The sequence below is a fragment of the Myotis myotis genome, unplaced genomic scaffold, assembly GCF_014108235.1.
Source record: "Myotis myotis isolate mMyoMyo1 unplaced genomic scaffold, mMyoMyo1.p scaffold_m19_p_10, whole genome shotgun sequence".
NCBI lineage: Eukaryota > Metazoa > Chordata > Mammalia > Chiroptera > Vespertilionidae > Myotis > Myotis myotis.
The window spans coordinates 65,905,878-65,920,425 of record NW_023416314.1 but is presented as its reverse complement, the minus strand read 5'-3'; the positions used below and the strand labels follow the sequence as shown (position 1 = coordinate 65,920,425).

Genomic DNA, 14,548 nt, shown 5'->3' with positions numbered 1-14,548 from the left:
CAATGGATGACTTAGTCCAGGGGTCCTCAAACTACGGCCCGCGGGCCACATGCAAATACAAATATTGTATTTGTTCCTGTTTTGTTTTTTTTACTTCAAAATAAGATATGTGCAGTGTGCATAGGAATTTGTTCATAGTTTTTTTTTAAACTATAGTCCGGCCCTCCAATGGTCTGAGGGACAGTGAACCGGCCCCCTGTTTAAAAAGTTTGAGGACCCCTGACTTAGTCAACTCAATGGGGTTTTAGGGATGCTTTTCTTCATTTACATAAAGGCATAAAAAAGTAGAATAAATGATCCATTGAGGTTAGAATCAATCTAATAGAGAAGTTCTGCAGGTTGAATAAAAGGCACAGGTATTTGTCCTATACAAGGAAAAGTACACTAAGTTCACCTTGTAACTTTTTCTTTATTTTAAAATGGGACGTTAGAAGAAAGAGGCTTTTTCCCTCCTTTGAATATTGAAAAATAAGCTACCCTTGAAAATTTGCTGTTACCCTAAGTAATGAGAAAACAATTCATCTAATGTTTAGAACAAATTTCTGGGGTCAAACAGTTATTGTTTGTTATCCTATCCACACAGCAACTTTCTGTAGCTGCCTTATGCATTTTGTCTTTAGGATTGCTTTCGGCCTGACCAGTGTGGCTCAGTGGCTGAGCGTCCACCTATGAACCAGGAGGTCATGGTTCTATTCCCAGTCAGGACACATGCTCAGTTTGGGGGCTTGATCCCTAGAGGGGGTGTGTGTGTGTACATGTAGGAGGTAGCCGATCAATGCTTCTTTCTGTCATTGATGTTTCTTTTCTTTTTTAAGAAAATATTTATTGTTGAAAGTGTTACATATGTCCCCCGTTCCCCCCGCATCAATCCCCTCCAACCAACCCCCAACCCCCACCCCAGGCCCTCACCACCCTACTGTCTGTGTCCAGGGGTTACGCATTATGCATACAGGGTCTTTGGTTGATTACTTCCCATCCATCCACCCTCTCTACCTTCCCTCTAAGATCCCTCACTCTGTTCCATGCTTTCATGCCTCTGGATCCACTCCATACCATTGATGTTTCTATCTCTCCCTCTCCCTTCCTCTCTGAAATAAGTAAAAAATACATAAAAAAAAGATTACTTCTGTTCTTTAGGTTGATGTCTATGCATTTGAAGTTCATGATGTTTAGATGGGAGATGGTCCCATATTTGGTTAAAGACACAGACAGTGAGCAGTTTTGTTAGATGGAATATTGGAGCTGTTCACAGGTTGACATGAACCTGTATGGGATGACTGACAATGAAAACAGATTCTATGCCGAAACCGGTTTGGCTCAGTGGATAGAGCGTTGGCCTGCGGACTGAAAGGTCCCAGGTTCGATTCCGGTCAAGGGCATGTACCTGGGTTGCGGGCACATCCCCAGTAGGAGATGTGCAGGAGGCAGCTGATCGATGTTTCTCTCTCATCAATGTTTCTAACTCTCTATCTCTCTCCCTTCCTCTCTGTAAAAAATCAATAAAATATATATAAAAAAATTAAAAAAAAAAGAAAACAGATTCTAGTTCTTGATTAGAGGATAGAAAACCATATTCATTCAAGTCATAAATATATTTTCATGCCTTTCCTCACCAAATATTATATACATTTTTGCCATTCTTCAAAGAGTACATAAAACTTACTTTGTCTTAATGATACTGAATATTGGGTAAATAAATGCATTATTTTGCATAGCAATGTGTTCCCTAAAAATTGTATTCAACTGAAATAATTTAAATTTTAGACTTAATAAAGATTATTTTGGTATAAACAAAATTTTGTTTTTAAATTTTATATAACAAACAACAACAACCAGGTGTTTTTTTTTAGTTGTAACTCATACTGAAACATCATGAACTAGGAAGACGATGGAATTGCTTTCACTGTTTTGTAAGAGTTTTCTAACAAAAAAAAGGAATATCACCTATGTTTTGTAAGAGTTTTCTAACAAAAAAAAGAGCCATTTTCTTATTTTAAACGTTTACTATGCCCTGGCCGGTCTGCCTCGATTGGATGAGTGTTGTCTCATGCACCAAAATGTTGTCAGTTCGATTCCCAGTCAGGAAACATGCCTGGATTGCAGGCTTGGTCCCAAGTAGGGGCTGTGCAGGGGGCAGTTGATCAATGTTTCTCTCTCTTTCCCTCTCCCACCTGCTCTCTTTAAAATCAATAAAAATATTTTACAATTTTATTATATATTTTTTCATGCATACCAATAATATATGCAATTTATTTCTAGATTTTATAGCCTCCTACCTAGAATATGATTGATATTAAAATTACCCGTATATACCATTCCTCTGCCTCTTTCCAGGGGTAATCCCTATGCTGAAGTTTTTGTTAATCATAGTTAAAAATAGTTTAATTACACATGTATGTATCCTTAAGTTGTAGAGTTTAGAGTTTTATATTCTTTACCTTATATACCAACCTACTTTCCTAATTTGATGTCATATTTACTCTATTTAAAGTCCAAATACTTGTGTATCTATTTCTAGACTATTTTCCTTTGATTGGTTAATTATTCCTAAGCCAATACCACATTATTTTAGGTCATGTAAGTATATTTTGATATCTGATAAGAGGCCTACCACACAATAGTCTTATTAAAAACAACAAATTCTGTTTCAAAAAATTCTTTTCCACATAAATATTAGAATAATTTTGGAGATCTTAGAAACTTACTAAGATTTTGACAGACAGCATATTAAATGTCTAACTAATTTAGAGAGAATTGATATCTTGATCACATTGAATCATTCTATCATTTTATCTGAGAACAGGAAAAAGTCTTAGTATTTATTTAGGTCTTTAAGATTTAAAGATTCTTTTAGACTATTGCTGAGTGATAATGATTTCATTAATGATTTTTAATATCTTTCAAATATTTATATTGTATTTCTCATTTTTTATATTATTATGTCACTTAATAGAGGAAAAAGTGGTATAATAACTCTGAATAAAGGAAACCTTGACTCATTCTTAGCTTTAATGGGGATGCCTTCAGTATTTCCCCATAAAAAATGTGTTCATTACAAAAGAAAATCTCTACCTGTATATTACTACCCTGCAAGGAACAGATATCACTCTTCAAAGGAACAACTGAAAACTATTTACAAAGAGCTTGCAAGATTAAAGAATTTTTTAAAATCCTCAGTTGAGGTTATGTTTATTGATTTTTAGAGAGAAGAGTAAGGGAAAGAGAGAGAGAAAAAGAGAGAGAGAGAAGAAAGAGGGGAGGGGAGAGAGAAACATGATCGGTTGCCTCCATGTCATCATTTTATTTTGTCAAATGCTTCCAAGTAATCCGGAAACTTGTCAGATCAGTGACAAAGACTGGTTATGTTAAAATATTCAAAGAACTAAAGAAAACCATGCCTCAGGAGCTAGAGGAAAGAACTATAAAACAATGTCTCAACACTAAATGATTTATATCAATAAACAGATGGAAATTATGAAAAAGAACAAAAATAAATTCTGGAGTTGAAAGTACAATAATTGAAAAAAAAATCACTAAAGTGGCTCAACAGCAGATCGGAGGAAACAAAAAAAGAATCAGTGAAGTTGAAGATAGGTCACTGTGATTATCCAGTCAGAGGAACCAGTACATAATGATGTTAAAGCTCCTCCCTCTCTGGTTCAGGTTCCAGGGTGTTTAAAGGCTGTTCACGAATCTTACTATTTTGTTATTATAAGTGATTTTCTCTTTGATGTTCTATTGCTATTTTTTCACTTAATTCCCCATGGTGATTGGCCAGGAGAAGCCTCTGAAAACATAGAATGCACTGGAAGAATCATGCAGAAGGTCTCAGCACAATTCCTCAGTGAATTTATTTTTGAACAAGCAGCCTTGGGGACAAACTATTTTAACAACTCAGTAAAGTGATTTGTTATTTATCATTGATTAAGTCCCCAGTCATATCTTCCTTTACTGGGAGGAGATTTCTCCTTGGGTATTAATGCTACTGTCAAGATGTAGTAAAATAAAAGTGATTACTTTGCTAGACATGTACCATATTAAAACAGTCATATGACTATTTTAAAAATATTAAAAGCCCATTTATTTGAATATCCAGATCTCTGCATTATTGACTAAATATGCTATTAAAAATTTTATCAATTTATTTGGTCAGTTAAACATAAGAATTAGGTTTTAAATTTGATTACTAATACATATTCTCAATGACAACTTCAAAGTATGGTGATTCATCCATGATATTAACTGTCTTCTTAAAGCCAAACTTTGGATAATGCCATAACCCAAATGGTAAAATCTTTATGAAAGCTGAAGAAGACTGTCATGCTTTGTACAGGCAAAAAGAGCTATATCTGGATGTGGTAAGCATTTCTAGCTGCAATGATGAGCTGTACTGTAATCTGTTCTCTGCAGTCACACCTGGGTTGATGTGGTGGCAATACTGACTTATCTGCATCACACTGAACTTCAACTTCCAGAACCAAAGACAGAACTGCAGAAGCCTGGATTTGGAACAGAGGACAGAAGAAGAAATAAAAAATGAAGGTAACATATTTACAAATACTCTTCACTGCTCTGAGAATAGGGATAGATGGACTTAGTTTGAATGAATTATGTATCTTATAAAGAAGCAGGTTTTATCATTTGATTTCAAATGTTTTATGCCAGAAGCTCCAGAATAAGAAAGTGAATGCACTTTATCCATTTTGTAAAATATTATGGAACAAATACAATGATAATAATTTTCTCCAATATTTTGTATTAGAGATGTTTAAATGCATACTGAAATGAGGAGAACACATAGCATAACACATAGCATAGCATAAATAATGCAACAATATAAGTGGACATATATGGTCTTCACAATAATGTATGTAGATTGCTTTATATGGAGAATCCAACAATTATATATTTTGTATTTTAATATGTTATGATGATAGTAAGGATTACTGTAGCTCTTTATAATTGTTATCTTGTATTAGTATCTTTAAATGTTCTGGTTTTGTGTGGGTATTTTTTTTTGTTTTGATAAATAGACATAGCACATTGTGGTGCATTTATCACTACTATCCATTTCTTCAGAGAGCTTTGTTTGTGTTGTGCTATTTAATCCTTAAAACCATCCTACACGTTAGATGCTATTATAAGTCTCATTATACAGATGATGTTGAATAATTTACCCTCTTTGTTGTTCTTCTTTATTTGCCCCTAAGGTCTGTTAAGCCACACTCAGGCTTTATAGATAGTTTTACCCATTTACTATGAAGAAATTGACTTGGAAAATGTGATATTTCTTTAAAATATATCTTTATTAAAAATCTGATAAGCTGAGTAGGTGTTTAATAGGACCTCAACATTTTTGTTGCGTCTTTTTTTGGTCATTTGCTCAATCATTTAAAAAACCTATTGCTTAATTGGGAAACAGATATAACCATATAGATAGTTAAATAGAAACATTTAGGCATGGGTTGTGAGCATATGTTTTAAAAAGATCTGGACTGAAACTCAAAATTTCAGATTCTACATTTGTTTTTAAATATATTTTATTGATTTTTTACAGAGAGTAAGGGAGAGAGATAGAGAGTCAGAAACATCGATGAGAGAGAAACATCGATCAGCTGCCTCCTGCACATCTCCTACTGGGGATGTGCCCGCAACCAAGGTACATGCCCTTGACCGGAATCGAACCTGGGACCCTTCAGTCCGCAGACCGATGCTCTATCCACCGAGCCAAACCGGTTTTGGCAGAACCTACATTTTAAAATATCTTGCTGGTTGAAAATGCTTCCCAGTATTTTATGCCTTGCATACCATATAAGTGGTTCATTTTCTGCCTGATGTTGTTGAATTTGGCATACTATACATCTACTTATCTTGTTTTAATTGTTATTGTGGGGTAGTTATCATGGATTTAAATTGTTGAGTATTCCTTAATGATTTATTTGTTCTCATTGAAAATGCTAAGATATTTGAAGAATCTCACAAATGTTTGAAGCAGATACATGCATATTTAATAAAATACAATATTGATAAAGCATAGAATTTTATATCATTCTGAACAAATTAATAGCTTTCAATAGTTTAGAGTAATAATTACATGTTCATAAGACCATTTTTGATAGTCAAACGTTTATTGATTGCTTAAAGTGTGTAAGGGACAATCAAAGATTCTGTAGATACAGTTACTAGTAAGATATGTTTACTATCCTGACAGACCCAACTGATGACTGGGAAGCACAGTTCTAAACAGGTAAGTGTTATAAGTACTCAACAGGTGAAGGTGGCAGACCCTCCTACTGGAAGTTGATTTCTTGGATGCTCAGACAACTCCTATGAATTGTGAGTACTTATTTTCCATTACCAATGCAGCTATAGCGTCATTACTGTGTTGAAGTTATTTAATTATATGCAATGAACTTCGAGAAGCCCTGAAGATGGAATGCCTTTAGGCAGCTAGTCTCTTATATTAATATATCTTAAAGTTTAGAATTTGATTTTTTTTCATTTTTCTTTGATTTGAAAATATGAAGATTCCTTGAGGCAGCTCTGATACTGATGCTAAGTTATGCTCCAGTTCACCTCTGGACTGACAGCTCAGGAAACCTGAAATTCCTCTATTCTGAACTCATTCAGGCCTCCTCAAACCAGATTATTTACCAATTTCAAAGCACATTTCATTCAGTTTATGGTGTTTGCTGGTTTCTATCTGCCTTTTCTGAGTTATCTCTTATTTTCTCTTTTCTACACTTTTATTCTCCTCCTGATGATTGAGTACAGATTGGCTTGCCCAGAAGCACAAATCTCCTAGAATAATCTTCTGCCCTTCACAAATAGCCTGCAAATATAGACACTGAAACAGAGCACACTTAAAATAATTCTGCCAAAAAGAACTTGCACACATTACAAGTATAATTGGCTCTGGATCACATTTGAAAGGCCCAGCAAGTGATTTATTTTCCTCAATGAGAATAAATGCCTTATATTCCACACAGACGTAGATAACCAAGAACTAGCAATATGAACAAAATAACTGGTTTAACTGATTAACTATGTTAATAATCAAGTAACCTTTAACATATACTAATTCATCTGATTAATATAAAGATGGTCAACCAGCAAAAGTGTTAGCATGTCTTTTAGGATAAAAGTGTCAATGAGAAGAATTCAGAAACGCATACATCTGGAAAGAGTAGGATGTGATTTTTCCAAGATGACTAAGCAAAATCAAATAGTATTTCCAGGTTTTTAGCATAGACTTATTTCTACTATACCATGATTCTGCCTAAAAATCTCTATTTTGGCCTTCTGAATTGAGCTATGGCTAGAAATAATAAATTATAAATAATTTGGTAAAGAAAAATGTCGGTGTAATAGCCATTGACATTTATTTGAATTATCCATTTTTCCCCTCCAAAAACCTAGGTTGTAATAAATGTCAATTGTGTGTGTGTGTGTGTGTGTGTGTGTGTGTGTGGGCGAGTGTGTTCTCAAAAACAACAACAACATTGCTTTCAGTATACTTTTTTGGTTGGGAATAATTTAATACTTATATTGAATGTTGCTCTTTTATGAGTTTTAAAATTCAGTGTAATAAAATGAAGTTTAATAAATACTCATGATGTGCCTGGTTCTTTCACTACTGTGAAAAGTAAAGTAACTCAGAAAGGCAATTATCTAAATGTCAGCCTATAATTTTATGCTTCCACATTAGGTATTACTTTATGAAAGTACATAAGTAAAGTTATTAGAGATGAGATTGTTTTCATGGTAGATCTCAGAATGTCAAGAAGCATTCACGGAAACAGGACGTGAAATATGATGTCAAAAAATTCAGTCTTTGTGAGAGATATTCTGAAGAAAGCAGCTTTCCTATTGTTCAGTTGATCATCTCACTGACAGGCCCGTGCACATTTGCCTGCCAGTTAGAATTCTGAATTCTCATTATTGTAGTTGAAGCAAGAAATGAAATGTAGTTGAAGGGAAAATGAACAGAGCAATTGTGGGAGGAGATTCCAAACTCTCATTTTCTAAGGAGTTCCCCTGTGTGAGGCTCGTGGAACAAAAATTGTTGAATAAGGCATTCCATTTTTTGACATAAAGCTTGTGATCCTCTTACATTCTTTATTGGCCCTTTTCTTTGCAGCCTCTGACACCTGAGGTCCACATCTTCAGAAGAACACATGGGAAGTAGGAACAATGTGACAGAGTTTATTCTCCTGGGGCTCACACAAAGCCCCGAGGGGCAAAAAGTTCTATTTATTGTATTCTTACTCATCTACATTGTGACAGTAGTGGGCAATCTGCTTGTCATGGTGACCATCATGTCCAGCCCATCACTGGGTTCCCCCATGTACTTTTTCTTGGCTTACTTATCATTTATAGATACTGTCTATTCTACTGCCATTGCTCCCAAAATGATTGTAGACTTGCTCTCTGAGAAAAAAACTATTTCCTTCCAGGCTTGTATGACTCAGGTCTTTGTAGATCATTTCTTTGCTGGTGCTGAAGTCATTCTTCTGGTGGTGATGGCCTATGACCGATATGTAGCCATATGTAAACCTCTTCACTATTTGATCATCATGAGTCGGCGGGTATGTGGGCTCATGCTGTTGATGGCCTGGACTGGAGGCTTTCTGCACTCGTTGGTTCAATTTCTCTTTATTTATCAGCTCCCTTTCTGTGGTCCCAATGTCATTGACAACTTTGTGTGTGATTTGTACCCCTTATTGAAACTTGCTTGCACCAATACCTACCTCGTTGGACTTTCTATGATAGGTAACGGAGGAGCAATCTGCACTGTCACCTTCTTCCTCCTCTTAATTTCCTATGGGGTCATATTACACTCCCTTAAGACACATGGTTTGGAAGGAAAACGCAAAGCCTTCTACACCTGTGTGTCCCATATAACTGTGGTCATTTTATTCTTTGTCCCTTGTATCTTCCTGTATGCAAGGCCCAATTCTACCTTTCCCATTGATAAATCCATGACTGTGGTTTTAACTTTCATAACTCCCCTGTTGAACCCCATAATCTATACCCTGAGAAATGCAGAAATGAAAAATGCCATGAGGAAAGTTTGGAGTAACTATGGGGCCTTAGTTGGAAGTAGACTGTGTCCCTCATACAGAACATGATGTTTATTCTTTCACAGAATCAAGGAATACTTTCATTATCAGTGATTACATTTAAAAAATTATTTCCTTTGAGTTATTCAGCCTAATTATTCTGAAACAGTCATATATATTAATCTTTATCTAAGTGGAATATATTATAGCCCTTAGAGAGCAAGAGAACTGCATTAGACAATTAATTCCTTATGTAGATAATCATACTGTGCTAAGATTCTTTAGTGGACTACATTTTTTTGTTTTGTTTTGCTTTATTTCAGGTTCTTGTTTGTGGAGTATGGTACCTCCATGCTACGTAGAAATGTGACCTCTTAAAACCTGGACCCTTTTAGTCCAGGAGAGTAAAATTTGAAAATTAAAAGTTCAGACAGTTAAAGAATTGCTAATATAACAGTAAAAATAAATGTCTTAGTCAAGTTTAATTATTTTAAATTTTCAGAGCATGCTAGTGAAAAAAGTCAGACAGAAAAAGTTTAGGACCATATATGATTCTACTCATATGTGGGATATAAAACTGAAAGCAACAAATGAACAAATGAAAAACAAACAAACAAACCTCATAGATACAGATAACAGCATGGTGGTAACCATATTGAGCAGGAGGAAGAGGGGTGGGGGAGATTAAAGGCTAAAGAGGACTCATGGTGATGAGAGAAGATATGACTTCGCATGGTGGGTACACAAATGCAATATTCAGATGATTATATTATAGAAATGTGCACTTGAAACCTATATAATTGTATTAACCAATGTCATCCCAATAAATTTAATTAAAAATTTAAGTATGCATGCATAGCTGAGGATAAATCTATAGAAATGAACTTTGTTAATTTCACACTATGTTGGTAGCATATGGTGGATTTTGTATATTATGATCACATTTTGGACTGAAAAATAAAATTGTTGAACCCCATTCTGTAACTCTAGATAAATTATGCTCCCCCAGTGGTTGAAATGCAGATTTAAGTCCCTTGTATCACAGTGAGCCCCAGCGTCTGTCTACATTAAATTAACTCTCTGGGTGCACTTTAAAAAAGTACAATAAATGTTAAACATTTTGGGAATAGATTGTTTCATTTTACATAATGAATGCATTTCTGATTTTCTGTAAACGTTATGGTTATTGGTAGAAGTTGTGGCTTCTGGCATCACATTTGAGAGCTATCAAACCTAAAGGAGTTCTCTCTCTCCAAGAGTGGAGATGATCTTACTTGATAAAACATAGAAAGTAATTGGAGCCTCATTGCTTCCAAATTCTTAATCTCTTTACACAGAAATAGTCTCTTGCTTCCAACAGTGATAGGAAACTCAGGTGGTTCTTTCAAGATTAGGCATTGAGAATACTAATCTCTGTGTTCATTTTATCTTCCATGCAAAATGTTGAAGTGCCTAAATCAGCATGCCAGTACCAAGGACATGGTGCAGTGCTATGCCATCCTGGGCATCTGCATTTGGTTATGTGGCCTCTTTACATACTTTGAGTGCATCTCTCTGACACTGTTAAAGTCTTCTCTCTTTTTCCTTAGAATGTTGGTTGTTCATATCATACACAAGGAGGTCTTTGAGAGCAGGCCCATGTCTCTGCATCCTCCCTTGTAGAACCCATTCCAGCCCTCCCACAAATTAGGGGCTTAAGAAAAGGTTATTGAGCCCAGCCTCTGTGGCTTAGTAGTTGAGCATCAACCTATGAACCAGGAGGTCACGGTTCGATTCCTGGTCAGGGCATATGCCCAGGTTGCAGGCTCAATCCCCAGTGTGGGGCATATGGAAGGCAGCCGATCAATGATTCTCTCTCCCTTCATTATTGATGTTTCTCCCTCTCTCCCTTCATCTCTAAAATCAATAAAATATGTTTTTTTAAAAAAATAAATGGTTATTGAATTAGCAGGGGAATCAATGAAGGTTTGGACATAAAGCAAATAAATCAGTGGATGAATGACAAATAAAGGGTTCTGATAAATAAGAGTAATTTTTATAAAAGGAGCAAGTGGATTTTACCTGGTTGTGATAACACTACAACTATACCTTATTTGATAGCTTCTTTATTAATTCTCCAAAATGTTTAGATGATATCAATGCAAGGGCAAGCCAGAGACCAAAGCAACCATGTTTGCAGGAGAAAAAACATTGGGTTAAAAATCATTGGGTTGCCTTATTTCATCTATGGTGATACACATTAAAGGTGAATGCTACCAAAGTTCTCGAAGGTCACTTAAGTTATGTGAAATAATTGGGTTGTTGGTAAGATCTGCTAATGATGGTGAAATACCCATGAGGTCCAATTAGCCATCACTAAAAACGTCACAGAATTTGCCTACAAACAGGATGTGTGGCAGCACTCCTATGAGGCTCAAGAGGACGGTCTTCTCCAAAGGTCATTATTAAGTCAACAGAGACTCTTACTGTAGCTGAGCTAGTTGGCATTGTTAAGCTTACTAGTATATCTTTCCTTTTTTCTTGGTGAACTAGCAGCTACCTGACGCCCTGGCCACAGAGCTATGCCAGACAAGTTCATAGGTGAGATTCTGCCTCCCCTGCCCGAAAATCACATAATTATAGAATTTCAGATTTAAATGGATCTTAGAAATCATATACTCACCCCCATCCTCACCAAATATGAGGTTTAGATATATTTTTCAGCATGTCAGGCATCAGGGAAGATATAAGTACAATATGACCAATTTAGAACTAAAATATTTTTAAAAAATTGATATATATTTAAGTTACTTAGAATCACATTATATATTCAAAATTTCACCTAAAAATTTCCCCACTTAATATTACAACCTAGGAATTTTCCTATGATATTGCACAATTAAAAAAATCTCTTTTAAAAACTATACATTACTCAAAGAGATGTACTATATTTTACTTATTCTTTCTCTAATGTTGGACATCCCATGCAGTTTCTAATTTTCCATAGCTCTTAATAATTGTGTTGAACATATTTGTGTCAAATGATTTTTCTCTTTAAAATACTTTCTTTTAGGGTTCATTCATAGAATATTGTAAGAGTAAATAAAAGAGACAGAGTAATTTCTATTTCTTCATAGTTATTTCTAAATCACTTTTATTAATTGTATATATTTTTACTATGTGCACTATACTTTTTTCTCATCTGTTGGGGAGTCCACCCCAGAATAAGGGAATTCAATAAGGCTACTGTGCTTTGTTTCACATGTGTGTAAGATTTTCATTTTGGGTAATTAAAAAATAAGCCTCTTTATCCATTTCCCTTTTAAAAGGAAAGGAATCTCTCTCTCTCTCTCTCTCTCTCTCTCTCTCTCTCTCTCTCTCTCTCTATCTCTATTTGCAGAGCACATTTTATTATATTTATATTTTCTACTTTCTTTCTTTTGGGAAATTTATGTTCCTGAATTTCCTCTTTCAGTTAGTAATGGAATATCTTCCTGTAACCAGGGATGAGGGGTGAGGGGTGTTGTAGGAGGATGGGTGAAGAAAGCATGACAATGCATCTGGCAGAAGCTTACAGGAGGAGGGAGAATCATTCATATAATGAGTGGCTATTCTGCTGCTGTCTGGTGATGAAATGTTGGGAGGGGTTACCGATGGCATGTGACAGGGGCACTTTTTATGACTTTGTGTGAACAAACGAATATACATTAATACGTAATAGTATTGTCTAATAGATATTTGTTGAATGAGTAAAAGTGTATTAGGTACTTACAGTTAATAATAGATTTTGTATGCTTATGAGTGTATATGTATAATACTTTGTCTTAGCCAGCAGAATATTTCTATTCTTTGCATTAAATTTGTTTTTTTAATGTTTTATTGCTTAAAGTATTATAAAGAGTAGTACATATGTCTCTTTTTTTCCCCCCTTGACCTTCCCCCGGCCTCCCCTACCCCCCAGTGTCTTATGTCCATTGGTTATGCTTATATGCATGCATACAAGTCCTTTGGTTGATCTCTCCCCCCTCCCCCCACTCCCCAGCCTTCCTGTTATAGTTTGATAGTCTGTTTGATGCTGCTCTGACTCTGTATCTATTTTTGTTCATCAGTTTATAATGGTCTTTATTATCCATAAATGAGTGAGATCATGTGGTATTTTTCTTTCATTGACTGGCTTATTTCACTTAGCATAATGCTCTCCAGTTCCATCCATGCTGTGGCAAATGGTAAGAATTCCTTCTTTTTTTACAGCAGCGTAGTATTCCATCGTGTAGATGTACCACAGTTTTCTAATCCATTCATCTGTTGATGGGCATTTAGGCTGTTTCCAAATCTTAGCTATGGTAAATTGTGCTGCTATGAACATATGGGGGCATATATCCTTTCTGATTGGTGTTTCTGGTTTCTTGGGATATCTGTTTTATTTATTTTTTTTATTTGAAAATAAGGGCTTCCTTTGATGATAGATCCTCATATATTGAACACCCATCCAAGGGTTGTTGATTTTTTCCAAGTCTGCTGAAGCCACAAATTTACTGAATGTGACTATGTTAAAATTGTATGTAAACAGAGTTTTAAAGAATAAAAATTTAATTAGCAAACACTATAATTGTCTTGAAGGTAAAATGACTCAGGGATATACTCCTTCCCAGAGGCAATTAATATTTTCATACTTACTTTATAAAATGAGCCAGAAACTGATAAGCTGGACTGCATCTTTCTTTAAAAAGCTTATTTATGTTTCTCATAAAGTAGAGAGCAATGATAAACAGAGCAGGAGAATGGGAGCCCTTGAATTCCTAGGTTTCTGTGCTGGGGGAGCACGCATATTCTTACACATGGAGAAGAAAGAAGATGGCAATTTACCAAGCATCTGTTCATCGTCCAATAGGTCTCATTCCAGGCAGAAATTATGCCAGCCACTATACAGGCACAATGAGGAAACACACCTGAATAGCATATGTATAATGGTAGGTACCAGGGAGGGTGTATCTTCCAGCCACATATACATTCCACCTTCCTGTTTGTGACAGATGCTTATTGACCCTGTTTTTTTCCCCCAATAGTTAGAACGTTGGGTTAAAATATAAATTCTAACAGAGAAAATAATTCTTTACTTATGTGCAGCACTTTACAGCTTTTGAAATACATCTGAGAGTTACAATTTGTAAGTTCACAGACATAGAGGAAGACTGAGAAGCACGGGGCATTGAACTGACTTAGCAAAATCATAGAATTGGAACTAGAGGAGAATCCAGATCACATATATAGAGCCCACTATTTTCTCAGTAAATTACACACCCAATGTTGCCCTATAGTTATTTTTTAGGTGACAGGTACTAGGTGTCTGAAGAGAGAAAGCATTATGGAGGAAGTAAGAAAGAATTGAAACAATTACTAGGGTGAGGGGTGCCAAGGGCATGCTCCACCATAACAGTAACTACCCTGTTTCTGTACTATGAAGATTAATAGGCATCATTCTTTATCTCTTTGTAGGTAATTTATGA

At 35.4% G+C, this 14,548-nt stretch overlaps 1 protein-coding gene across 1 annotated transcript; it reads left to right on the top strand.

Moving 5' to 3' along the window:
- The first annotated feature begins 8,132 nt into the window (after window positions 1–8,132).
- On the top strand, window positions 8,133–9,131 carry LOC118665493 (olfactory receptor 4A15-like). Its single transcript, XM_036326940.1, has one exon. It carries the CDS (start codon window positions 8,178–8,180, stop codon window positions 9,129–9,131), a length of 954 nt encoding a protein of 317 aa, XP_036182833.1. The 5' UTR covers window positions 8,133–8,177.
- Window positions 9,132–14,548: the final 5,417 nt, after the last annotated feature.

Excerpts from the sequence above, each read along its gene's own strand:
- LOC118665493 (XM_036326940.1), top strand. The coding sequence starts at position 8,178 with ATGGGAAGTAGGAACAATGTGACAGAGTTTATTCTCCTGGGGCTCACA.